General features: G+C 46.6%; 1 protein-coding gene across 1 annotated transcript in view; it reads right to left on the bottom strand.

The window, feature by feature from the left end:
• The window catches only part of Lrrk1 (leucine rich repeat kinase 1), a 135693-nt gene that overhangs the window by 50528 nt on the left and 57944 nt on the right, over positions 1 to 27221 (bottom strand). Inside the window, exons 7-12 of the mRNA XM_036175835.1 lie at positions 8282 to 8508; positions 6145 to 6272; positions 5881 to 6044; positions 4325 to 4462; positions 1894 to 2006; positions 165 to 241 (exon numbers count right to left, since the gene is read on the bottom strand). Of these exons, the coding sequence (XP_036031728.1) occupies positions 165 to 241; positions 1894 to 2006; positions 4325 to 4462; positions 5881 to 6044; positions 6145 to 6272; positions 8282 to 8508 (847 nt within the window). The remainder of the gene's footprint in view (positions 1 to 164; positions 242 to 1893; positions 2007 to 4324; positions 4463 to 5880; positions 6045 to 6144; positions 6273 to 8281; positions 8509 to 27221) is intronic.

Raw genomic sequence — 27221 nt, forward strand, 5'->3', positions numbered from 1 at the left:
AGCAGTCATCATTTACTTACTGGGAGATGTTTCAGCTGACCATAGCCACCTCTGGCATCCCAACAGGGAAAGGAAAAGAAAAGCCCAACATACGACAAGGAGACAAGGCTACACTGCCTTGCCTTATCGCCAGGAAGCTACTGTCTCCCCAGTCCAGCACTTACCTGCCTCGGTTCCAGAACGCTGGCGCCCTCTGGTGGTGAACAGGGAGATGCGCTTTGTTTTAAGCCCATCTTCATTTCTGTGGAGGGGGAAAAAGAACCCTCAGAAATTTGAGGCCAGCATGTCAACAACATGTAGTATATCAGCTCTGACTACATAGCACAGAACCATGAGGACAGCAGTAAATTCTATCAGCAGGTTCTTGGCATTCCTGCAGGTTATGTGAGGGAGCTCAGGGGGTCTTCTGGAAGAAGCAATTAGAAAGGATAATCTAACTGCCACAAACATTAGTCTCACATTCTCAGGCTTTCCAGTTTCAAGCAGGTGCAAGCACTTCTGTATGAGGCATTCTGGTGGTGGGGACACTGTCCAGTGTCTCCAGGGAGGCTGCCTTTGAGTGTATGCTCTGCTGAGATGTTTCCGGGTAACCTCGAGCCAGTGACCCTAAAGGCCTGCTCTCTCACCTTCAACCTTTCACCTTTTGTTGGTTGAATCCATTTTCTTCCACCTATGACCACATTAGCAGCTGGTAAAGGGTTTCTAGACTTCTGGTCTAGTCTGCATTGTATGTAATAGTTACAGATGGAAGACCCCGCTCACGGGCTGCACGATGTCCCCTGGACTCCTTATCCCAGGATTTGGGAATTTGGAATACATATTGAGACTCAACTGTGTAAGTGCCTACTTCCTCTGAACTGGAGCATTCCCTCCTGGAGGGAAGAGGGTAACTTCTAAGACACAGGAAGCGTGGGAACGTTATACCATTCACAAGCCCCTAACCCTCACAGGCTATATAACGAGCCACAGTTGCTGGGGAAGAGGAGACTCTTTGGTAGAGCTGCCTGCTAGGTGGGCAGGATGCAGCTTTTGAGAGGTGACACCTTCGCTTGGGGTGAGACGGCGCCCCCGAGTCACCCAGGGTCCTGAAAGTAACTCCGACATCAGTTCTTCAAGCCCTATTTGGGTAGATTTTTTTTTTTCCTGTGGTCTGTCTGTCATTAGTGTGCCATATGGGGAAAGATGTGTGGTCATTTCTCCCCAGAAAAAGTCACACAGTAGCATCCTTCATCCAAACGCTTAAATCCAGATGCCTCCCAAAGCCCAACCCTGTAAGCACCAGTGTGATGTTGAAAGGGCATTCCAGACCTGACCTCAGAGCTGTGCCGCAGCTAAAACTCTGGTGTGCTAAAAATGCTCCATGAAATTGTCCTTAGGCTGGGGATGGGGGTGTGTGACACACACACAAGTCTTGTCCCAACCCAGGATGTTTGGGATACATACAAATACTTGAAAACTCCCAGCGACATCTAAAATCTGAAACCTCTCTGGTCCCAAGCATTTTTGAATGAAGGAGACTCACCGCGCAGGGTCTTTAAAGAAATGCTTATGTCAGTATAAGGTCATTAGTAAAGGACCTAGTGTGACGTGGCTGGTGTTCAGAGGAAGGGGCAAAGGGGTGATCATGGAGATGTACAGGGATGGCCACTTGAACAAGCCAAGGAGCCAGGCCTCAGGAGAGAGCAGACTTGATGATGCCCTACTCCCAGACCTGCAGTCTCCACGGTGGTGACAACTCTTTCGTTCCAGAGGACCTTCAGTCCTGCCTGACCGGGATACAGCAGCCTGAGGCTCAGCCATCTCCTACTCACCTGCAGGTAGGCACATCTGGGGGCATGGAGACCCTTATCCGTGGTTCTCTACACACTCGGGGTAAAGAAGCCCCCTGCTTACTTGCCAAGTTGGTTTCTGGAGAGGTCCAGGGTCTTGAGTTGCCGGCAGGCCCACTTCTCTTGAGGGGGCAGTGACAACAGCTGGTTTCCCTGTAACTTCAAGAACATGAGGGCCTGAAAGAGGGAGGAGAGAGGAAAAGACGGTGTCAACCGTGAAAGGGAGGAGATGGAGCGACAAGTCAGTCTGCTCTCTGTCAGCATACAGCCAGACACTCACAGCCTCTTTCTATTTACAAAACTCCCCAAATCGTTTCAAGCAGAGAGGATGAACAATGCATTCAGACTTTCCCTCAAGGCCAATGAGAACAGTAGAATCTTGAGGCCAAAGATTTTTAAGAGTCATGGTTAGTGGGTACCTGCCTGGAGCACACAGGGTACCATCAGGTGGTCAAGTGATGCTGGGTACCTGCTACCTCTTGGTGACTTCTTTCTTGGGTGATCCCCAAAGAGAGGCAACAAGACCATGGGTGGTCTGCCTTAGCCACGTGTTTTCGGATGTCCAGTATGGACTCCTTGGGGTCTCCACATAGGCAGCTCATCCCTGTGCCTTGCTGTATGCAAGCCTACTGGGGTCTCTACTCACTTGGAGGATGTTTTTCTTTAATGAGAGCCCCAGAGATACACCTGGGCTCTTCTTGATGACATTATCACAGTCTACCTACAATTGTGTGGCTCCAGAGGGCCACCACACTGCTGTACCACATTAAGCCTCTATGTGCTTTGTTTTTGTTGAAGGGATGAGGCCATGGCCCACTCCTAGGCCCAGGATGGTTGTCACCCTCTGCATTTCTGTGAAAGCCTCCTCAAGTGACTAGCCCAGGGCTTGGGCTGGGCTGTGAAGGCCTGCCCAATCCCCAATCTGGAGACAAGGGGAAAAGTGGGACACCACAGAACGCAGTGGTGAGATTTGATGAGGCTCTATCAGTCCTTGCTGGTCAAGCTACTCTGCAGGGTGTTGGTGTGAGGGATGGACTCAGAATTGGGCAGTGGTGAATGGTAAGAACTCATGGCCAGTTGGTCCCTGTGGATACCAGTGACACAGGTTCTCAGTCAGCAGCACTTCCATTTCCTCTGGCTGTGAGTACATGTGGGTCCCTTCCTGTGTCCCATGCTTGCTTGCAGGTCTATGAATTGATGGTCCCTATTTTCAGAGATACACACACTGAAGGGACCCTTGATGTCACTGGCACCCTGGATGATCTGAGCAGCTGGTCTAGGAGGATTACGGGCTGCACCTGTGTGTTCAAACATAGGCACCTTTCCTGGGCAATGTGGCCTGTGATTCCACCATGAGACTCTCCAGGGAGTGTCCTAATGCTTTTGGTGAAGTTAGCAATCCCTTGTTCTGAGACCAGCCTGGGGCCTCACAGCCTGCTGAAGACCCAGGGAAGGCAACGGTAAAGTACTGTAGGTACAGAGTCTCCTCCTGGAGTTGGTAGTGCTCAGTGGGATCTCTAGGAATGGGGGAAAGAGTGCCAGGGGCAGATGGAGTCATCTCTCCACCATGCTTCAAAGCTTCAACATGAAGCCAGGGGCTGCAGCTCAGTGGTAGAGAGCACTTTTGTGCTATGCATGAGGCTCCAGGTTCAATCCTTAGGACAACCAAAAGCAAAACAAAAGTTCTGTAAAGAAATGAAGTCCTGGGGGTTGCTCTTTTAGGTCTGGAACACTCCCTAAAGGTCCATGGATTAAACCAAAAACCAATAAAGGTGGACACTATGTCCCTCGGAGCAACTGGGAGGTGGTGGAACCTTCAGAGCCAGGGTCTGTGGGAGGTGTTGTGGTGGGAGGTGTTGTGGTAGAGGTGTTGTGGTAGAGGTGTTGTGGTAGAGGTGTTGTGGTAGAGGTGTTGTGGAGGTGTTCTGGTGGAGGTGTCCTGGTAGAGGTGTCCTGGTAGAGATGTTCTGGTGGAGATGTTCTGCTCATTACTGGTGTGCACTTGAGGAGGACATTGGGGTTACACTTCTTCTGCCTCCCCTTTATTTCAAGTCCTGGTGGTGAGGTGAACAGCTTTGCCCTACCATGATGCACTGCTTTATCACAGTCCCCCCAAATCCTGGAACCAACCATGGTGGATGCGTCTATGGACTGGCACCTCCTCCCAAGCCTTGAGCCAGGAAAAGCCCTTTTCCCATTGAAGTTGGTTTCTCAAGGTGTTCGTTACAGTAATGAGGAGTGACTGACACAGGGAAACAAGCCCTTCCCCAACATAGCTGTCTCCATGGTGACGGTTCCCTCACTTCCATCTTTGCTCAAGACCAGGTGTGTTTTTGATAGGTGAACTTATCCCTGACTTTGTGTGTGTGTGTGTGTGGGTGTGCGCGCGCGTGCGCGCGTTTCACAAACTTGGCAAAGCACACAGATTCTCTGCAGCCCAGGGTAATTTTTTCTTACCAGAGCTGACAATGAGAAATGAACACTGTTGGACTCACATCAAGCTGGAAAAGCCCCAGGGGCACCTCTTTCAGCAAGTTCTCAGAGAAATCCACATCTTTAAGGTGGGTTTTCCAAAAGACAGCCATTTTGTCTGGCAGCGATTCCAGGGCGTTTCTGGAGGCTTTACAGCATCTCTAGGAGTTTGAGGAGAGAGGGGAGAACAGTAAGTAGTTCTCCAAGTGTTGTACTACCTAGAAGTCTGTTTGAGATGTCAGATGTGAGGCTATCAGGCAGGGCTCCGTGAGCGTGGTGCGGGGTAAGGAGAAAGGCTTCAGATTCTCCATGCCTGCGTTGTCCTGTCCCGCGGGAGCAGGAATAGAGTTTCCTGGAGGAAACAAAGGTGGCTCATAGTCCCCCCCCCCCCCCCCCGCCCTGTCACCATCCGGTCCGTTGTCCTGGGAAATAACAGACTGATTCAGAGCTGTGTTCTCAGGAGACACTGCTTCCCCCACGCTTATGGTCAAACTAGAAATGCTTATTCTTGTGATGGAGAATTTCCTGGTTGGAAACCAATAGCAACAAAGCACAAATATTCCTTATGTTATTCATCGGCTTCAGCCAGCCAGATTCCCAAGAAACAAAACCTCATCCAGTATGTGGCACTGTGAATGCAGACTCCTGTGTGTCTTAATGCACCAAAGAACTGCACCCCCCTTTGGCATTGTGTTTGTATGTATGATACATCAGGATTGTGTGTGTACACACATACATGCAGAGGCCAAAGGTTAACGATTCGTGTCTTCTCCAATAGCTCTCCACCATCTTTTTTTAATTATTATTATTATTTTGAGACAGGGTCTCTCACAGAACCTAGAGCTCCTCAGTTGTCTAGACTGGCTGCCTAGACAACTCCAGGGATCCCCCTATCCCTACTTCTCAGTGCCAGGATTACAGGCACACACTGCCATGCCTGGCTTTCTAAAAAATTGTACATGACCTGTTTGTATGTGTGCTCACATGTATAAATACATGCATGTGTGCATGTGGGGGCCAGGAATTGAAGGCAGGCGTCTTATTAGTTTATGTTCCATCTTATATACTGAGGCAGGATCTTTCACTGAACTCTGAGCTCATAAATGTTTGGTCCAGCTAGCCAGCTTGCCCATGGGATCCTGTCTTTGCTTCTTGGGTGCTGAGAAAAGTTAGCTCCTGATGCTTGCATAAACAAGCACTTTCCCCCACGGAGCCGTCTCTCCAGACCCACACATGGCTTTTTTTTTTTACGTGGATTCTTGGGGATCAAATTCAAATCCTCATATTTGTGCGGCAGGCACTTTACCAAAAGAGCCAACTCGCCATCCCTCATATCATCCTGTGTCAGGGTATGAGCTGCTGCCCTACAAAGCTCTGGAGTGGCTACTGTGTGTCCCTTATACCCAGAGCCAGATGGACTAGCTTACAGGTGTTACTGCTGAGGATGCAGCCTGACTGAGTGCCGTGGGTCTCTATGATGTGGAACGACACCCATGACGCACAGTGTGACCCCAAAGGAGGGGAAGTAAGGATGTACAGAGTGGTGTACAGATTTGACTGTGGCTTTCAGGATACAAACCAAAGGGCAGGACCAGGGATCCGGAAAGCTCTTCAGGCTGTTTCTGGAGACATTCAGATAGCTGAGTGATTTGAAGGAGTGCATAAAGAGGCCAGGGAGCTCTGTCAGCTTGTTGTCAGCAAGGTCAAGTTCTTGCAGCTTCCTCAGGCCAATCCAGTTAGTAGCTGTGAGATTAAAAAAAAAAAAAAAGAAGCTGTGAACTGTCAAGTATCCGGACCAGTAAGGAAGTGGCTGATGATACCGTTGATTGATGGAGGCACGTACCGTTTTCTTCTTCAAACAGCCGCTCCAGATAATTTCTGGAAGCAGTCAGCTTTTGAAGTTTTGAGAGGTGCAAGAATCCAGGTGGAAGGTGGCACAGCTTGTTGCTGGAGATGTCGATTTCGAGTAACCTGGGGCGGGGGAGAAGGGAGTTAGGGCACCGGAAGGGCAGCAGCAGTACAAAAGATCGCTCTGTAGGCAAGGCAGGCACTTTCTCTCTACACACAGTTTAAGAAGCAAGTGGGAATCTTGGCTTTTCACTTATTTGATGAACTGTTACGAGAGTGGAATGTGACTTTGGTGGGTTCCGAGTCTTTTGAACATGCTGAGCAAGTGATGCTCTGGAGCTGCTCAGAGGCCACAGAGCAGGACTGCAACCTGTTGGGGGTTTCAGGTTCTCCCATCTGACCCAGGTTAAGAAGCCTGCTCAGCTGACATTTGCTCTTTACATGCTGGGTTTGTAGAACTCATTTACGAGGCCCAAGGACTAACCTCAAGCTCCTTCCAACATCCTTGTCTCTTATAACATTTAAACCCCCAATTTATTTTTAAAATTCCATGTTATTCACTGTGTGTATGCATTCACTCACATTCACCATGTATGTGAGCCAATGCGCCGTGACCTCCACCCAGGTGGAAGTCAGAGGACAACTTTTAGGATTCAGTTTTCTCTCACCAGTATGTAGGTTCAGGCCACAAGGCTTGCTAGCAAGCACCTCTACCCACTGGGCCATCTTCCAGCGCCAGACTTAGCTTTTTCAGTCAGTTCAAACTCTTTCTGCAATGAAACCTTGCACATTCACAGCCTCAAGAAATTCAAGTACAGTCCTGGGATGGTTCACCATGACTGTCAAAATTTGATGAGAAACGAACTCCTGGACATGGTCTGTGAGGGATTATCTAGATTAGGTGAGTTGAGGTGGAAGAACCCCTTAAATATGGGTGTCCATTCCATGGTTAGTGTCCTAGGCTGAGTACCAGTAAGTAGTCATTGCTGTCTGCTCCCCGACTATAGCTACAGTGAGAACAGCTACTGATGCAGTGTGACCAGTGACTGATGCAGTGTGACCAGGCACTAATGCAGTGTGACCAGTGACTGATGCAGTGTGACCAGCAACCAATGTGGTGTGACCAGTGACTGATGCAGTGTGACCAGGTACCAATGCAGTGTCACCACTGACTGATGCAGTGTGACCAGCAACCAATGCAGTGTGAGCAGGGACAGCTGCAGTGTGACCAGCTGCAGCTGCAGTGCAATCAGCTACTGATGCAGTGTGACCAGTGACTGATGCAGTGTGACCAGGTACCAATGCAGTGTCACCACTGATGCAGTGAGACCAGCAATCAATGCAGTGTGACCAGTGACTGACGCAGTGTGACCAGCTATAGCTACAATGTGACCAGCAACCAATGCAGTGTGACCAGGTACCAATGCAGTATGACCAGCTACAGCTGCAGTGTGACCATCTACCAGTGCAGTGTGACCAGCTGCAGTGCAATCAGCTACTGATGCAGTGTGACCAGTGACTGATGCAGTGTGACCAGCTGCAGCTGCAGTGTGACCAGCCACCTCTGAGCCTGCATCCATGCCTTTTCCACCACAATGGACTTTCTCCTTCAAACTGTGAGTCAGGATAACCCCTTCCTTTAAGTTGTCAGGGTGTTTAGTCACAATGAGAAAAGTAATTTACAGACATCCTTCCTCTGCCATGCCACCTCAGGGCTCAGGGGTCTAGGAAAGACAGGCAGTGACCCAGTGACCAGCGTTCCTGTGTGGCCACATTCCCAGAGTCAAACCTTTCCTCAGGCCCACCCAGCTTTTTCTGGGAGGTGGGACAAACCCCTCTACCATCTCAGCAAGCTTCTAGCCACCCTACTGTGCAGGACACAGTTGTGTAATTTGAACAAACAGCTCTGCACGGCTGTGAATGAGCTGAGGTAAATCCTTAGTCCAGACCTCTCTGGCTCATGAGGCCTCTGAGGCCTTGATGCCCTGCTCTTGTGAGCTTGTGTTAAGAGAGAGCAGTCTTTTCACTACTGCTACCTGCTCATTCAAACCCAGAATTCAACCAAGGAACCTGTAGGGAGGGTGGCTCTGACAGCGGGGTACGGAAGGCCTGGTCCACACTCCCGGGCCCACCTGGAGCAAATGATTTCGTCGGATGACTGCACGCAGGGCAGCTCCCCCAGGTGGTTGTCTGAGAGGTTCAGCTTCTTCAGGTTGATGAGTCCCCAAGGGATGATGGAGGGGAGCGAAGACAGGCAGTTGGCGGAGAGGTCGAGCTCTGTGATCTGGCAGGAGATGTCTAAAAGCCAGTCCAGGTCCACCCAGGGCAACCTAAGACGGGACCATTTCACATGCAGTGCCTAGGGTGGGACAGGAAGGAACAGCACATAAGAATGGTGAGTCTGGGTCCCAGGTGGGCCTGGAATAAAATGTTCAGGTTGTGGGCCTGCTCCAGCTGCAGCCCTGTCCTGAGATGCTGGGAGCGTGTCCGCCTTGTCTCCCCAGTTTCCACCAAGGTCCTTAGCACAAGGCAGGGACTAGTCTGATCTGTACAAGTCACCTGCTCATGGCTCTAAGTCACCTCCAGAGCATGCTGGTGGCCCAGAGCCAACTCCTGAGAATTTCTCACAGGGGTGCAGCACAGCAGCAATGGCTTGTGGGTACAAAGGAAGCCCACTGAGGCCCAGAAGCCTCTTCTCAGGCAGCATCCTAACATGGTCTACAATCCCTTTTCTTGACTCGCTTTGTGTGATCTAGGCAGCCAATGTCTGCTGCCACCTGGCCCTGTGCCAGGCCTCATTTTGGACTGGCTGCCTACAGACGAAAGGCCACACCAAATGGAAATCTGAAACACTGGTCCACAGCCCACAGTTTGAAACCAACCCCCTTAGCAAATAGCCCAGGAAGCCAGATAGCTACAGTAACAACTTAGTGAGTTCTCCACGTTCTTCTGTAACAGTCAGACTCAGACCATATCAGTAACAGGCAACTTCCTTAATTTTGGGCCCTGCTTCCAGTTCAGGTCAATCTGAGAAAGCCAAATAGAGCCCCTTTTCAGATACACAGGGGTCCTACCTCCAGGGATATCTCTGGCTTCCCTGGACAAAAGCCTCTAGTGAGGACATTGTAGACCCTGCCTTTGGCCATGTTTTGAAGCTTACCCACTCCTCTGTACCTGAGTCTCTGACACATGCGAACTACAGCCCAAACCCATTTGCTGTGGTAAGCTCAGAACACGTTCCTTAGTTTTTGTTTTGTTTTGTTTTGCTTTTTTAAACAAGAGGAAGTCAGAAATCCCAGTGTCCCAGTTGTTTGCCATTGTTGGGCAGCAAATGGGTCCTGGTTAAACACATAAGAAAAAGGCTTTCCTCCGTTTTCGGGGTCATTGAAGAATCCAGGACTCAATTGGGTTTCTGGGGAGAAGAAATCTGCCTTTTGGCTTGTTTATCCAAAGCAACTGGAAATCAACAACAAAAAGTTACAGGGCCAGAAATATAAACAAAAATGAGTGTTTCACAAATGAAAGAACCTCAGGAATTGTGGGAAAGGTACCAACAATGTGGGTTGAGTTGGCCTTTGCAATTGGCCGTAGCTGAGAGGTGACCATATCTGGCCACTAGGTGGTGGTGTGTACATTGTCTTTAGCTCCCTTTAGCCAAATCCTGGAAAGGCTGTGTGCCTGCCCTTCCAAGGCACCTCCAACTTTTCTCTCCCTCTTCACTAGTTTAGATGAAGAAGGATGAACAGTTAAGGTCCAGAGAGCGGAGTCTTAGCCTCAGCTAATTCTGTTAGATAAGCCACTCAATTGCTCTGGCTTGCTTTTTATTTTTTCCCTATTGTCTTTTCCCGCTCACTTTTAAATCTAAAAACAATTCTAAAATTTGCCAAAGAGCTAAACTGGGACCCAATGGACTCCACAGACCTGGAGTCACCAGATGCCAAAGCAACATCATATTGGCATCTCCCAGCTCTTTCCAAACACAAAACCATATGCTCTCAGGGCTGCAGAGATGGCTCTGTGGTTAAGAATACTTGCTGCTCTTATGGAGAACCTTAGTTTGATTCCTAGCACACTCATGTTGGGTGGCTCACATCTGCCTTTATCTCCAGATTTGCAGGGATCCTATGGCTCTGGATTTTAGGGCACCTGAATTCATACATATCCCCCCCCAAACACACACACACACACACACACACACACACACACACACACACACACACAACTTATTTAAAACCCAAAACAAAAGTCTTCACTTTTGCTGAACCATTTGTGAATAGTACAACATGACATGTATCCTAGTTAGGACTTCCATTGCTGTGATGAAACACCACAGCCAAAAGGGAGGAAAGGGCTCATTGGGCTTACACCTCCACATCATAGTCCATCACTGAAGGAAGTCAGGACGGGAACTCAAACAGGGCAGGAACCTGGAGACAGGAGCTGATGCAGAGGCCATGGAGGGGAGCTGCTTACTGGTGTGCTTTCATATAGAACCAGGACCACCAGTCCACGGATGGCCCCACCCACAATGGGCTGGACCCTCCATCAATACTAATTAAGAAAATACCTTGTGGGCCTGGAGAGATGGCTCAGTGGTTAAGAGCACTAGCAGCTCTTCCAGAGGTCCTGAGTTCAATTCCCAGCACCCACATGGTGGCTCATAACCACCTGTAATGAGATCTGGTGAGATTTATATACAAAATAAATAAATAAATCTTTTTTAAAAAACTAGTTTGTGTTCTGGTCAGGAATTGCTTTCTTTCTTTGGTCTGGAATCATCCTCATGCCTTTGGGGTTCTTCTGACTCTGCCATTGCAATTTCCCAAATCATTGGGAATAATCTCCCAAACTCACCTGGCTAGACACTGTGTAAGTGAAATGTCAGTTGAGACTTAGGTTTAAGCATTTTAGGCAAAAGTTGGAGACAATGTTGGGTTCTTTCTACTAAACACCACCAGGGGGCATCAGACACCAGGTGATTCTACCACTGGGACCAGATTTGATCTCCGGACAAAGTAGTGTTTGCCTGATCTCCAGTTGGTAAAGGTCCATTTGACCCTTTATGCCTCACAAGCACTATGCAGAGTGATATTCTGACACGGTGTGTGTGTGTGTGTGTGTGTGTGTGTGTGTGTCTGCATTCTGTGTTCCTACATAATTGCTTTTTCTTTGAGTGGGTTCCACATTGTCAATCTTGGTCTGAATCAATGAATACAATGGTGGTTGCCAAGTGGTGTTTTCCCCAAACTACCTTCCTACATTCACTCTATCACTCTTTGAGTAAGAGTATCTCTCCCGCCCCAGGTGCCCACCTCACGAAAGTGTTCCTTACATGAACTGTTAGTGTTTCAATTTATTATCATTACACTTTCTTTGGATGCCCAAGTGTCCCAGCTTGTCCAGGAGGAAGTCCCCCGTGAGGACGCCTGTACTCTTTTGACATTTTCTGGTCACTAGGGTGATGATTCCTGGCAAAATCAGATATCCCAGGCTCCTCTGGTGCTGCCCAGGGCAAGTCCTGGCCCCAGGTCTGATTCTCATTCAAGGAAAATGCTATTTAGAAACCAAGATGAGGGCTTTCGGTGTGCTAATCACTGCTGGAGTAGTGCCATGTCTTAGCCCATTGGCTGGACACAGCTCTGTGGTTACACTAGACATTCTGATCCCCAGACAGCTGGCCTGCCCTTTACCTTAGCTGGGCATTGCTGGCTTTAATCAAATCTATAAAATAAAATCCGTTCATGAATTCTGTTACATGCCAAAGTCTGTTACCCTCACAAATCCCAGAGAATGGTCTGTTTTCTGTGGCTAGAAGATTCAAGCTGAGCTTAGGAGGTTTCTAAGGAAAGGGACTCAGTGTGGCACATGGTTCTGGGGCAGCAAGGCATAGCCTTGGCTTGGTCCCAGGGAGACACTCCTTGACTACCTCCCAGGACAGCAGGAAGCTTCCTGGTGGGAGCGTGGGAGGGAAAGAGATAACAAGACCAGAAGTTAATCAAAAAGGAATTCACAGGTCTGGCTGGCTTTCAATAACAACTCACCGCATGGACCCAGCAGTGACTGCTTCTGAGGGCGGTGCTTAGTGACCTGGACACTTTCCACCAGGTCCCAGCTTTGCAAAGTCCTACCATCTCTGGGGACCTCATGCTAGGGACTAGTTCTCTAGAAACCCTTGAAGGACAAAGCAGATCCACCACAGCACCACATTCCTCTGTCTCCCAGATGGAGCACCCCATTCCTCTATCTCCCAGATGGAGCACCCCATTCCTCTATCTCCCAGATGGAGCACCCCATTCCTCTATCTCCCAGATGGAGCTCCCCATTCCTCTATCTCCCAGATGGAGCACCCCACTCCTCTATCTCTCAGATGGAGCTCCCCATTCCTCTATCTCCCAGATGGAGCGCCTCATTCCTCTATCTCCCAGATGGAGCTCCCCATTCCTCTATCTTCCAGATGGAGCTCCCCATTCCTCTATCTCCCAGATGGAGCTCCCCATTCCTCTATCTCCCAGATGGAGCACCCCATGTTACTATTACAGAAGAGGGTCACCATCTTGCCTGACACCATTGGTCAGCAGCTTTCTTGTGTAGTGCTGAGTGTGTCTGCTGTTCTGTTAGATGTTCGGGGAGTTCTGGGTTCAGAGGCGAGTGTGTGTGCCTGTGTGCATACTTGTGTGGGTTGGTGAGCCTCTGGTTGCCTTAGCTCAAATTTCTTGATCTTCGTGGACTCATGAGTGAATGATGAATGCATTTAACAGAGAAAGAATGCTTGTATGGAAGCCTGTGCTTTTTTCACAGTGACCATTCTATTGGAAGGAAATCACACCCAGAGAGAAGTGCAGTGTGTATTACCGACTTCACCAGACCCAAAGGAGAGGGGAAGAAGTTGTTGCCACCAGGTCTGGATCCCACCAGCACAAGTTTCTTCCCAGCTGACATCTGATAAACTTATGTCCAGAGAGAGGTGGTGAAGGAAGTCTAAAGGTAGGACGACATGGTTGCAGAACATTACTTTAACTCCCCCAAGTGTGCTGCTGTTGTTTACGCTGAATTTGTTTAATTATGTGAAGATGTGTTGCTGTTTCACCTTGCCTGCCTAAGGCACCGGATTGGTCTAATAAAAAGCTGAATGGCCAATAGATAGGCAGGAGAGGGATGGGTGGGACTGGTGGGCAGAAAGAATAAGTAGGAGGAGGAATCTAGGCTTGAATGAAGAGGACAAGAGAGAGGAGCGAATGAGGGAGAGAGGGAGACACCTGGGGCCAGCCAGCCAGTTGCCAGACAGACAGACACGGAGTAGGACACATAGAATGAAAGAAAGGTAAAAAGTCCCGAGGCAAAATGTAGATGAAGAAACACAGGTTAATTGAAGTTATAAGAGCTAGTGGGACAAGTCTAAGGCTGAATTAGTTATTCATAACTAATAATAAATCTCTGTATCATGATTTGAGAGCTGGCTCATGCCCAAAAGAAAGCCTGTTACACGACATTCTTGGCAGACAGACAGGCTTGTAGAGTGAAGCAAGCTGAGTTAGATGGAATATGTTGTAGACAAACACGGAAGACTTCCACCTGATCTTGGGTTACACTGAAATTTTAGATTGACATGTTTTATTATTATTTCTGGTACACAGGTACCTAGGGTACCTAAGTGTTCATAGGTGCCAGAGAGAGAGAGAGAGAGAGAGAGAGAGAGAGAGACAAAGAACACCCAATAACAATTATGTCCATGCAATTGAGAGAGACAGGTTCAGAAAGCCCACAGCCATCAGTGTTTGTATCTGTCTGGGCAGAATTACCACAAACAAGGCTCTGAGGGAGCACAGCCAGTCATTGCATAACCCTGACCCAAATGCTGAAGCAAAAGATCAAAGGCAGCTGGCACTAGACTGCTCATCAGCTCAGTGGTCAGGCCACATGCACCAGGGGAACACATGGAAAATGTCCTGGTATTTGTCTCCAAGCCTTTCAAATATTGGCCAAATGAAAGGGAGCCCAGAGGAAACACCGCCTCCCCACAGAGGCACCAAGTGATGGCTTGGCTTGGAAAGCTGTTTTCCAGGGTGGTGGTGGGCACTCGGGTTGTTAAGGGGTTGGGTGGGGGGTTGGTGAGATTCTCAGTGGATAAAAGTGATTGTCATGCAAGTCTGGAAACCTGGGTTTGATTCCCAGAACCCAAGTAAGGATGGAAGAAGAAGACTGCTAAGTCTCCCTGCAGAAAGTCTTCTGATCATTGAAAGATGCCCTGGAGGAAGATATTGGGATGCAAGCCCTAATCCCCCCCTTTTTTTTTCAATTCTCAGTCATGAATCAAATGTCTCCTTCTACTGATTCCCACAAGCTGTCCTCAGATGGCTACATGTATGCCACAAAACATACTGTACACACACATGCATGCGCACCATTGTACACACACACACACACACACACACACACACACACACACACACACACAAGTGTCACCTTTGTGGGAAGCAAAAGGAAGAAACAGCTTCTGAAAAAAAAACCAAAGGACACCTGTTAAGAGAGTAGGTGAGAAAGCAAGATTTCCAGGTAAAGAAAATGATGTAAAGTTGGCCACTCAGTCTCGGGAGAACCTGTGCAAACCTGCGGTGTACAAGGAAAGTTAAAAAAACAAAAACAAAACCCAAAGAATATCTGCTTCGGAGAGCAGGAAAGGGAGAGATTAAAAGAGGGGTTCCTCCCAATCTTGAAAGGGGTTACTTGGTAACTGACTGAATGAGAGAAAAAACAAATCAGTTCTGAGGACAGCATGTCTGCTAAAATATACTGTATCAGACATAATAGTACTTAGCTGCCAGTATCATATAAAGTAGAGGAAACATTACCATAGAAACAAGATTATTGAAAAATGTTAAATACAAAAATAACTTAGAAGTCCAAGGTTAATGGTATATTTTAAAAAACTACTCCAGTTGTCTGTTCTTGTTAGGTACTGTGACAGTTAATCTCAGGCTTGGATTTGATGAAAGAATCCATAGGAACCTGGTAGAGCATTCCTCATTATGTTTGTGAGGGTCCAAGGGAGATCAGTGGGTGCGGAGCACCTACACTCAGTGTGGGCAGGTGACATCCCATGAGCCGGGGACTGAGACAGAACAGAGCAGCAGAAGTCTTTTTCTTTGTCTGCTTCGGCCTGAGACATTCCCCTTGTCCTCACAGACATCGGAAATCCAAGCTTGGGGGCCTCTAGGACTTTATAACAGTGGTCCTCTGGGTTCTCAGACCTTTCCATCAATCTTAGCTATGTTATCATCATCCATGGCCTCCAGCTTGAAGAAAGCATCAAGGGGCTGTTCAGTCACCACAGTTATATGGGTCCCCTCTCATCTACTGATCTGTCTGTTTCTCTCTCTCTCTCTCTCTCTCTCTCTCTCTCTCTCTCTCTCTCTCTAATCTATCTATCTATTCATCTATCTCATTTGTCTGTCTACCTACATATATATGCATGTATGTATGCATGCATCTGTCCGTCCATCCATCCATCCATCCATCCATCCATCCATCCATCCACCCATCAGTCCATCCACTCATTATTATTTACGTATCACCCATATCCATGTATTTTCAACTGCAATCCATCCATCCATCCTGCTGGCTCTGCTATCTGAGGAGCCCCGACTAACACAAGCACAGTGGAGACAGATGATCAGATGACAGCACCGCTCAGCAGCTCCTTGTAGTGCACACGAAGCACTTTCAGCTGACCATTTACAGCATCTCTGGAGGCTGGTGCCATCGCACAGAAGGAACTCTAGAGGTGACCTAGTCCTGTAACAGACTCAACCGCAATTACACGCCCAGTGTTTGATACCGCTCCCTCTCTACTACACCTGCATGCTTACAGGGTGGGGGACTATGGAAAAGCTGACAGCCAACCAATGACACCTAGGACATCAGAGGGACAGGTGGTGATAAAAGACAAATGATTACAACCCCAAAATACAACGATGCTAAGTCTTTGCAGCCTGGCACAGGACAGAAGAGAGGACAGAAAAGTCAATGAAAGCACAGGAAATAATAACAGTAGACCATGAAAGACAAAATATGCAAAGACCCAACAGGGAATCACGTAATAGAGAGAGAGAGACCACCGAAGAGCAGAGGCTGGAGAATGGGTTCTGTTTTCACACAGGAACCTTCTCTTCAATTGGTTCAACTCTGAGACACAAAGGGCAAGAAACTCGAAAAGGCAGGCTTGCAAGCTCGTCCCTTTCCCTGCTACAAAGTCCATGCCTAGACAAAGGCAAAAGGAAAGCCATGAGCAGCCAGGAGAAGGGGACTAAACAGTGCCCAGGAATCTGGATATTGCAATCCCCCCTTTAAATAATGTGTGGTGGGGAGAGGAAGAACCAACACAGGACGACAGGAATCTAGGGCAATGAAAGCCTCACAATGAGGGAGAACACACAGAGAAACACCAGAATCTTCTGTGCTCACTCGGCACAGGGAGCTGAAAGAAAGCAGGAAATCAAGGACAGCTAGACTAAGATGGAAAACAGAGAGGAGGAGAAACAAGAGCTTGACCAGGAAAATCAAGTGGAGGATCTCTCAGAAACCAACGACGATGAAGGTCGCTCACTTCCTGATGGGCTCTGAGGCTGGCTCCATGGGGGAGTCAGGTCAAATACTGCAAACCTGGTCAAAAGCTCTTGCCTTGGGAGGCCAGCGGCCCAGGGGGGAACCTTCTATCACTGGTTTACTAAATGGCCATGTGGAACCTCCTTCTAAAGAGTCAGGGTTACACCCGTAGGTCGGTGTTGTTCTCAACCTTGGGCAGTGATGCTTCTTCGGCAGCGGGTGGCTGGTAAAAGCTCTGAGGATAAGTGGGGGTCAAGTGCTCAGCCCTCAATGGGACAGCTGTTCCATCCCTCCCTGCAACTGTAGGGAAGATAGTGAAAGGGGCAGAAATAAATGTAAAGTAGGGCGTGTAGAATGAGTGCTATAAAATGCTGTCTTTGGGTTGGGGATTTAGCTCAGTGGTAGAGCGCTTGCCTAGCAAGCGCAAGGCCCTGGGTTCGATCCTCAGCTCAAAAAAAAAAAAATGCTGTCTTTTGGATATCACGTAGCAGTTGTATCTATGACCTCACTAAAGCTATGGATGTTAGTACAAGATCGGGGCTCAGTGGGTTTCAGTGTGTGTGTGTGTGTGTGTGTGTGTGTGTGTGTGTGTGTGTGTGTGTGGTGGGGGGTGTTTAGGAGATTATGTGGGAGGTGGGAGGAGCTGAGGGTGCATCTAATCAAGATACATCATATACAGGCACAAAATTGGTAAAGATAAATAAAAGGTATTTTAAAACAGAACATACACTAGTAACCTAGGAGTAAAAATGTCAGTATAAAAACTGGTGTAAAATGATCGTTTAAAGCACAGGAGATTTTGTCGTTAGCCAGGGCAAGCAAGCCCCTGACAACACTGTAAACAAAACTAACAGAAAATAAAAATTCCCAAAGCAACACAATGAAAGTACATGTGAAATGATGTACTCAAGGGAGATAAGCAGAGAGCCATTCCCAAAGGGCCTAAGTCAATATAAATTGTTCTTAAGTAAAAGTTTATAGAACAAACAGTCCCCATGTTGTGTAAATGGTTCCTTAATATAGCTGGTCACTTCATTTTATGAGTCACAGCTAGGAATTCTGTGAGAGCCATTAAAATTCCAGGTCAATTGCATGTGTGTACATGGATGTGAAAACTGCTATAACTTCTTTAAAATAGAATACAATTTAAACCAAACTCAACTATTTCAATACAAATCCAATTAATGACTCTCCAGAAACCTAGCATTATGGTAACCAAGACCCTGACAATCACAGTTCATTTTATGAAGGAAAAAGATCACAGTGCTCCTTTAGTTGCTGGATGCTAGATGCTTCTTAGGAAAGCCTGGCTCCATCTTCACTAATTCTCTGGTTTTCCACCCTGGTGGTAGAACCCAGGGCCTCTTGCATGCCAGACAGACACTTTACACTGAGCCCCTGAAGTTCTTAAGAAGTCCCCCAATCAATATTTCCCTTTTATAAGCCAGGCAGTGGTAGCACACACCTTTAATCCCAGCACTCAGGAGGCAGAGGCAGGCAGATCTCTGTGAGTTTGAGGCCAGCCTAGTCTCCAGAGTGAGTTCCAGGATAGCCAGGGCTATCCAGAGAAACACTGTCTCAAACAAACAACAAAAAGCCCCTTTTTTCCTATACTACTTTATTCTTTTAAAATATAGGTAATTTATAAGAAATCTCCCACTACTTTGCTAACGGTTAGTAGTCCAAGAGAAAAAGCAAGATATGAAAATTCTTGTGTAGTTAACAAAGATCCTTAATTTATTATTAAGAGCCTCCTAACACAAGATTTTTGCCTCACAATTATGTGAGAGATTAAAGCATAATATTTAGCAGAGTACATTTAAGCTATTATATCATTTATAAACAGAAGGGATATTATTTAAAATTTAAAAATTCAATAATATATCTATTTACACAGCCAATCATCCATCCCATTGACCCATTTAATTTAATCATCCATCCATCCATCCATCCATCCATCCATCCATACATCCATCCATCCAATCATCTATCCATTTGTCATCGGCTCTTTCATCCATCACCCACCTACCCATTCATCCAACCATCTGCTCATTCATGCATTCATTCAATGATCTATCCATTACCCATCCACTCATTATTCAAATGCATTCATGAATACATCTGATAATCCATCCTTCCATCCATACAACCATCTACCAAGCATGTTCAGGATCTCTCCTGAATGGCAACCATGGAGTGAGCAGAGGTGGCTAGGTACCCTGCTTCCAGGAAGCTTCTGATCAGGTAGTGGAGTCGGCCTTAAATGGGAATGTTATCCTCAGAGTCAACTCTAGATGTGGCTAAGAATAAAGCAGACAGGAAGTTCTGGGAGAGGAAAGAGGGTGTGTGTTCACGCTATGCATTAAGGAAGACCTTCCCGAGGGTATTGTGTGGGGCTGAGGTTTGCATGGTGCCTTGGGGACAAAATGCAATGTGTTAATAATGTATTGAGAAGGCAGGGCCATTTTCCCCAGCTGGGGTATTCACCAGATGGTATAGCATGGTCAACACAGGTTCTCCTTGCTATTGGACATTGGGGGTTTGTCCCTCAATTTTCCTTCTTACAAATAGCAGGATTTGGTTGTTTGTGGTAATTACTATATATGACTTTTGAATTATGTCCTAGAGATAGATTTGAGAAATGAAATACAAAATTCAGAATAGTTTACTGGAAGAAAAAGAAGTTTAACAGTCTTTGTCATGCCAATTACTTTTGTCCATATGGAACCAATCTGTAGTGTCAGGAGCATGACACTGGTGTGCCTGCCGCTCTGGGCCCTGCCAAATGTCTTACTGAGCATTTCTGTTTATTTGTGCTGGCTTAATAGGTGGGAGACAGGGCTTTAATTTGGTTTCCATGATTGCTGATAAGCTTATGCATGTTTCCCTGTGGTGGTTTGGCATCTAAGTCTCCTCACACGTGAATTCATTGCTTATTTCTCTTGTTTGTATCTAGTGGGACCTGTAACCCAAGGTGACTGCCGAGGTGTGGGTGTGGACAGGTTGCTGTGATGTCCCAAGCATCATAGATGGGTGACTCATTGACCCCGGCTGAATTAAATTAAATTAATCCCAATCCATGGGAGGTCACAATCATATAAAGTAATGATCTATTTTGGATTTAATGTTCGTCAGTTTTCTTTCTGTTCCTTTGTTTCGTGGAGATGGGGTCTCCCTATGCTGCCTAGACTGTTCTAGAACTCCTGACCTCAGTCCTCCTTGCCCAGCCCCCAATTAGGCGAGACTTCAGATCTGACCTTCTCCAGCTTTACTTCCCCTTTTAAAAAAGTTTTATTTTAAAAATACACTTGTAGTATAAATAACTTTACTATTTAAATACATCCATATTATGTCTTTATATTTGGAAGTATGCTTTTAACATTTGGTAATGGCAACCATCTCCTTTTCTAAAAAATATAATTGATGTGTGCTTTTCAGTATTTATGAAATCGATGGATGTCGGATAATTCCGACAAGTTTCCCGAGCTTAGTTCTAGAATGTCTGCAGTCTGGCCTGCACCGTGATTAACGGAACCTCCGAGCTATACCCAACAGTCCCAGAATGTGTAACACTTCTTATTCACTGTCTTAGTCTTTGTCTGTGTTTTCCACTTTGTCATGTAAGATCAAGCAACAGTTTTTGGCATCTCCAGTTTATCAATCATTTTTCTGCTCTTAATTAAATACGAGTAATTTATGTAACTACTGCTTTATAGCCAAAGTTCTTAAGCTGTGGCTTGTGACCCCCTGTGGGGCCATGGAGGTGGCAGGGGAGCGGGGAGTCACAAACCTTTGGCAACAGTAAAAGGCTTCTGAATATGTAATGACTGAAAAGCAGCTCCAAATGGAACTCCTCCTCTTGCTGTTTCCAGCAGAGCATCCAGGGCTCGTCTGTGCGATGTCATGTGACTTCACTACAGTCTCAGGCGGAAGCACACAGCACAGGCACTTTGCACCAAGCCCTATCCTAGCACACCAACGAAAGCTCCTGAAACCCCTCAGCCTGAGGCTGGATACGGCATTATGAAGTGCAGTGCTCATACTACAGTTACACATTTTACAGAGACGTAATGGTTTAATTAAGGAGAACAAAAACCTCTAAGAGTTCCCCACTGTCATTTCCCACATAAGTACAATAAGAACACCTTTAGACTGTATTGTGCCGGAATGTGGGAGTTTTTTGAAACTGTAGTTTGATTTGTTGACAAGCTTCATTAAAAAATAACCATTCAATGAGCTTCAGCTGGGGATTATGACAGAATTTCTGGCACTTCCTGAGATGGCCCTACCTTATACTACATATTTATGTGACATGGTCTTTGTGACATATAAAATAAAAATATCAGCCACTTCTGAACAATACTGGTGATGCTCTAAGTCCTGCAGCATCAAATGTCCAACTGAGATTTAATTCTTTATGTGAAAATGAACAAGCACATCCACTTCATTAATATGCAAATCTGCTTCAATCTCTAGTAACTGGTAAATTATATATAACAAAGAATTTCTTTGAAATAAAATTTTTTATGATTTATTGCTAGTAAATGCTTGATTTGTATACCTATCTTATACAACTATATACCTATAACAATTTGTCGGGCTAAAAAAGGTTTTGATTGGAAAAACTCTTTAAGAGGCCTTGCTCTACAGGACAGCTCCATTTGTATTATGTCCTACAGAACAAGATGAACACTTACTAGAAAGAGTCTGTGAAGATCAGAAAAAATAAGCTGGGCGGTGGTGGCGCACACCTTTAATCCCAGCCCTCAGGGGGCAGAGGCAGGCAGATCTCTGTGAGTTCGAGGCCAGCCTGGGCTACAGAGTGAGCTCCAGGACAGGCACAAAGCTACATAGAGAAACCCTGCCTTGAGAAAACAAAAAACAAAACAAAAGATCAGTCAGAAAAATATAATACCTGTGTAGAACACAGTAGTCCTGTCTCATCCATGGGTAGATATCCTGAGACCCCAAGGCTATGCTGTCCTCTCCTATCTATCTGTCTATCTATCTATCTATCTATCTATCTATCTGTCTGTCCGTCTGTCTGTCTGTCTCTCTATCATCTATCTCTGTGTGTGTGCAAGTTATGAGTTTAATTTGTATATTGCACATAGTAAGACATCAACAACAAAAACTAATAATAGGATAACAATAAAAAGTTATAACAGAAGTCAAGTAAATGTTGTCGTTCTCTTGAAATGTGTTAGTATAGATCTGAACTGCCAGCATTTCCTCTTGTGTGTTTGGGTCACTATTAGTAAACTAAGGATTACTTAAGCATACCCTGAGAGTCTATCTGGGAGCTGAGGCAGTTGCCAAGTGACTATTGATCATGTATAAACTCGTACATGGAGACATTGGACAGGGGGATGCTTCACACCTGGGGAAGGGTGGATTGGAAGAGTGTAAGAACTTACCATGATACTCGGAGTGGCATACGAATTTAAGACTTAAGCATGGTCTTAGCTGGCACTTTTCATTTAGTATCTTTGGACCAGAATTGACTGTGGGTAACTAAAACCATGGGAAGGAGAGACAGACGTAAGGAGGGACCAACGTCCAAGACCAGGAGAAGCGAAATCGACAGGAAGTTTGCTTTGTGATCCTCAGAGGTAGCAAATGGTGTTCTCTTCCTCTCACATGAGTAGGGGGTGAACAGGCCAGGCTGAGGGAACCAAGGATCTTGACAGCATCGCCTCTACCCCTTTGGAGACTCACTAATCCTGAGACTTAAACCCTGGAATGCTAATTTCCACCTCTGACACAGCCACTCAGGGGTTCAAGGAATTAAGATGATAGCAATGCGTACATCAATGTTCTGAATCTCAATGACATATTATTCTTGAAGAAAATGCTTTGCCCCAAGTGTGAGACCTTACCTAGAAAGAGAGTGCTCCCCAAAGGCCTTAGTTATCTTCCGAAAGGAAGTTTCCAGCCCATGACCACAAGGTTTAACCAGCATGCATCCCCTACTCAGCTGGGGCAATTGGCAGCTCCCACAGCGCCAGCAGAGGCTGAAGCCTCCCTGGATGCCTCTGGTCCTTCTGGTATAGTCTGCAGATAAAGACGCCTACCCAGGTCACACTGGCGAAGACCTATTTCAGCACTGACTACCTGCTGGTCTGTTCCATCGAGGAGACAGGCTGGGAGTCATTAATGGTCAAACTATGCAAGTCAGGGCCAATCCGAAGCCGAATATGAACGGCAAGATCTAAATGGCCCTCTGTCTTTACTTAGCCGAGAGATGTGAAAGAGGAAATGATTTCTCCACTGAGTTGTTGCACAATGAATTTCAGTCCTTGCTTATTTCCAGCCCTTAAAACTGCCCAGCAGGCTCTCTGGCCTGGCCCGGACAGCTGCACCAGGATGACAGCTAAGGTTCCAGAACCCAGCTATGTTTTTCCTGGTGTTTATGAGTTCTCTTTTCTAGGTGTCAAAGCAACAAGCTATTTTTTTTGCTGCAATACAGCACAACACTGTTCAGCTGTCCATCACGAACCGGGCTCTCAGCAGGCCAGAATCCGGCAGTTTAAGATGGACCCCAAGGACTAGGGAAATGGCTTTACCAGGTCTCACTGGGCTTCTCTCCTGTTGTTTGAAAAGTGTGTCTGAGCAAATCCGATCACGTGTTGTGGCTTCTGTAACCTTCCTTATCCAAACAGCAACAGAGTCCGAAGAGGCTTCTGCTGTCTGTGGAATATAATCAAGGGCTTCCCTGCAGCTCCCACTCAGCCACCAGAGGTGGGGCGCAGCAGAACAATGATGCTCGACCCAGAGACACCAATGATAGCTGCTCTACCTGTGTTAGCTGCGGCTTCCAGAGAGGCAGAAATGACATGAAAACGAAGCCCACTAATGATGGACACGGCAGTGAAAGCTTGCCATCCCAGCACTTAGGAGGCAGAGACAGGATGAGCAGGAGTTCAAGGTCATCCTCAACACACACAGCAAGTTCATGGCCAGTCTGGGTTATGTGAGAGCCTGCCCCAATACACCAGAAAAAAAAAACCACTAAGGTGCACCTGTGCAATCTCAGCACTCAGGGTACTGAGGTAGGAGAGTTGCAAATTCAAGGCCGACTTGGGCTACACAGTGAAACCCTGTGTCCCCAAACAAACTTCCATCACATGAACCATTGGGGAAGCAGGCTCCACACACAAAACAAGATGGCATACCCTAAAAGTGTCACTGAAGGTAAGCTCCATCACCAGTGTCCTTCCTGAACCACTTCCAGAATGGCAACACAGCCAAGGTGTTTTCAGGCAATGTTTTACATGGGCAAAGTGTTCTTCTAATGACCAGCATTGGGGGCTCAATATTTGGAAGGATGATAATGCCACCACCGCCACCAGCAGCTCAGCTCAGTCCCACAGGATAATCAGAAAGGTGTCCAGCTTACCTGGACCTCCTGGGCCATCATCCTTCTCTGCTCTTTGGTGGCAGCACAGAAGGAGTGTCCCCTTGCAGGTCAGAGATTACAAGAGAGGCGGATGCACCCACTCCAGGGTATTTGCCTTTGAGATTCATTTGAGTCACAAAAATAATACCTGCTCTGGGGAAGCCCGGGAGCTGGAATGAGTCAGGCTATGTGTGCTATGATTTCATTTCCTCTTCTGATGTGAGCAGAAGAGCTCAGGAAAGGGAAAAGCAGTGTAGCAGTGTGGCCTTTTCTTTGTCATTTCATTGGCAAGATGTGCTCATCACTGCCAAGGATAGTCCACGCCTATGGCTAGTCTTGGCACATGAGGTGGGAGGCATCTTGCAGAAGGGATCAGAGATCTCTGGCTTTCTCTGCTTCAACATTACACCAAGGAAACTAACATCTGGGGCACACCAGAAGTGCCTGGGAGAGTTTAAAAAACTCCTGCTAGGGAGGTCTTATGCAAATGTGAAATGGGAGAAACCTCCTATTCCAACACACACACACACACACACACACACACACACACACACACACACACACACTCAGAGTCAGATGAGCTTAACACAATGCTGTTGCCAGAAAACCAGAAAATAAAAGTCTCACGGATCTGGGGCTGGAGAGATGGCTCAGGGGCTGTGAGTGAGTATTGGCTCTTACACAGACCCGAGCTCAGCTGCAAGCATCCGTGCTGGATAGCCCACAAAGCACCTGTAACTTCAGCTCCAAAAGAATCAAATACCTCTGTTCTCTGCGGACAGCTGCACTCTTGTGCGTGTGTGTGTGCACACGCTTACACACACACACCACCACCAACCACCACCACCACCACCACCACCACCACCACCACCACCACCATCCTCACAGTTAAACATACATCTGAAAGAAGTCTGAGCAAATTTATTCAAGGCTGATGAAAATGAAAGAGTATGATGTGGTCATGTGAGGAGGCTTCAGACTCCATGTCTAGGACTGAGATACCCATAGGACTAAGGAGAGCTGTCTTAGTTAGGGTTACTATTGCAGTGATAAAACACTGTGACCAAAAGCAAGGAAGGAAAGGATTTATTTGGGTTACACTTCCACATCATAGTCCATCATTGAAGGAAGTCAGGGAAGGAACTCAAGTAAGGGCAGAAACATGGAGGCAGGAGCTGATGCAGAGGTCATGGAGTGGTGCTGCTTACTGGCTTGCTCATTATAGCTTGCTCAGCAGCTTTCTTATAGAACCAAGACCACCATTCCAGGGATGGCACCGCCCACAATGGATTGGGCCCTCCTCATCAATCATTAATTAAGAAAATGCCCAAGAAAATAGGCTTGTCTGCTTACAGCCCAGGCTTATGGAGGCATCTTCTCAGTTGAGGTTCTCTCCTCTCACATGATTATAGGTTGTGCCAAATTGACATGAAACTAGCCAGTACAATTGAACCAACCCCTTGTCAACTTGACACAAACATATCACTGTTAAATTATAACCTTTCCTTCTTGTGCATCCCCCAAATCACACATTAATATTAAAATTATAATATAAACATTCCAAATTTTAAAAAGAGCTACATTCTTTTTTTTCTTTTTTTTATTATTATGTGTTTTAATTTTATACAACAGCCATGGGTTCCCCTGTCCTCCCCCCTCCCGCCCCCACTCCCACCTTCCCCCCAGCCCCTCTCCTCCATTCCCATGTCCTCCAGGACCAAGACACCCCTGGGGATTCATTTAAACCTGGTGGATTCAGTACAGGCAGGTCCTGTCCCCTCCTTCCAGACTGAGCAAAGTGTCTCTGTGTAAGCCCAAGGTTCTAAATAGCCAGCTCATGCACTAAGGACAGGTCCTGGTCCCACAGACTGGGTGCCTCCCAAACAGATCAAGCTATTCAATTGTCTCACTTATCCAGAGGGCCTGATCTAGCTGGGGGCTCCTCAGCCGTTGGTTCATAATTCATGTGTTTCCATTCGATTGGCTATTTGTCCCTGTGCTTTTTGCAATCTTGGTCTCAACAATTCACACTCTTACAGTCCCTCCTCTTTCTTGACAGTTGGACGCCTGGATCTCCACCTGGGGCCTGGCTGAGGATCTCTGCATCCACTTCCATCAGTTATTGGATGAGAGTTCCAGCATGACACTTGGGGTGTTTGGCCATCTGATCACCAGACTAGGTCAGATCAGGCTTTCTCTCGACCATTGCCAGCAGTCTACAGAGGATATATCATTTGGGTTTCTGGGGACCTCTTGAGCACTCTGCCTGTTCCTGTTCTCATGTGGTCTTCATTTATCATGGTCTGTAATTCCTCGTTCTCCCTTACTGTTCTTGATCCAGCTGGGATCTCCTGCTCCCATAAGCTTTCTTTCCCTCAATCCTTGCCCTTCATTACTCCCACTGTCGTCCAGATTGTTCATGTAGTTCTCATCCATTTCTCTGTCATTGGGTGATCCCTGTGTCTTTCCTAGGGTCCCATTTTCTAGGTAGCCTCCCTGGAGTTGTGTAGCAGTCTAGTCAGACTAACAGAATGGATACGAAAACAGGACCTGTCTTTCTGCTGCATACAAGAAACACACCTCAAATTCAAAGACAGACACCTCCTAAGAATAAAAGGCTGGGAAAAGACTTTCCAATCAAATGGTCTTAAGAAGCAAGCTGGTGTAGCCATCCTAATATCCAGCAAAATAGACTTCAAACTAAAATCAATCAAAAGAGATGATGAAGGACATTACATACTCATCACAGGAAAGATCCACCAAGATGAAGTCTCAATTCTGAACATTTATGCCCCAAACACAAGGGCATTCTTTAAAAATTAAAATGTTTAAAATTTCAGTCTCTTTAAAAAAAACTCCAAAGTCTCTTTTAAAATCCAAAGTCTATAAAATAAAAAATAAAATAAATTAAATACTTTTTTTACTTCAGGAGAAAAGAACCAGGACACACTCACAATCTGAACAAAGTAAAACCAAACTCCAGCTGTGTGACTAACTCAGTGTCCAATGTCTGGGATCCACCCACCATCTTCAAGACTCCTCTAAGGGGCCTGGGTCACTTCTCTGGCTCT

The sequence above is a fragment of the Onychomys torridus genome, chromosome 1 (genome assembly GCF_903995425.1).
Source record: "Onychomys torridus chromosome 1, mOncTor1.1, whole genome shotgun sequence".
Taxonomy (NCBI): Eukaryota; Metazoa; Chordata; class Mammalia; order Rodentia; family Cricetidae; genus Onychomys; species Onychomys torridus.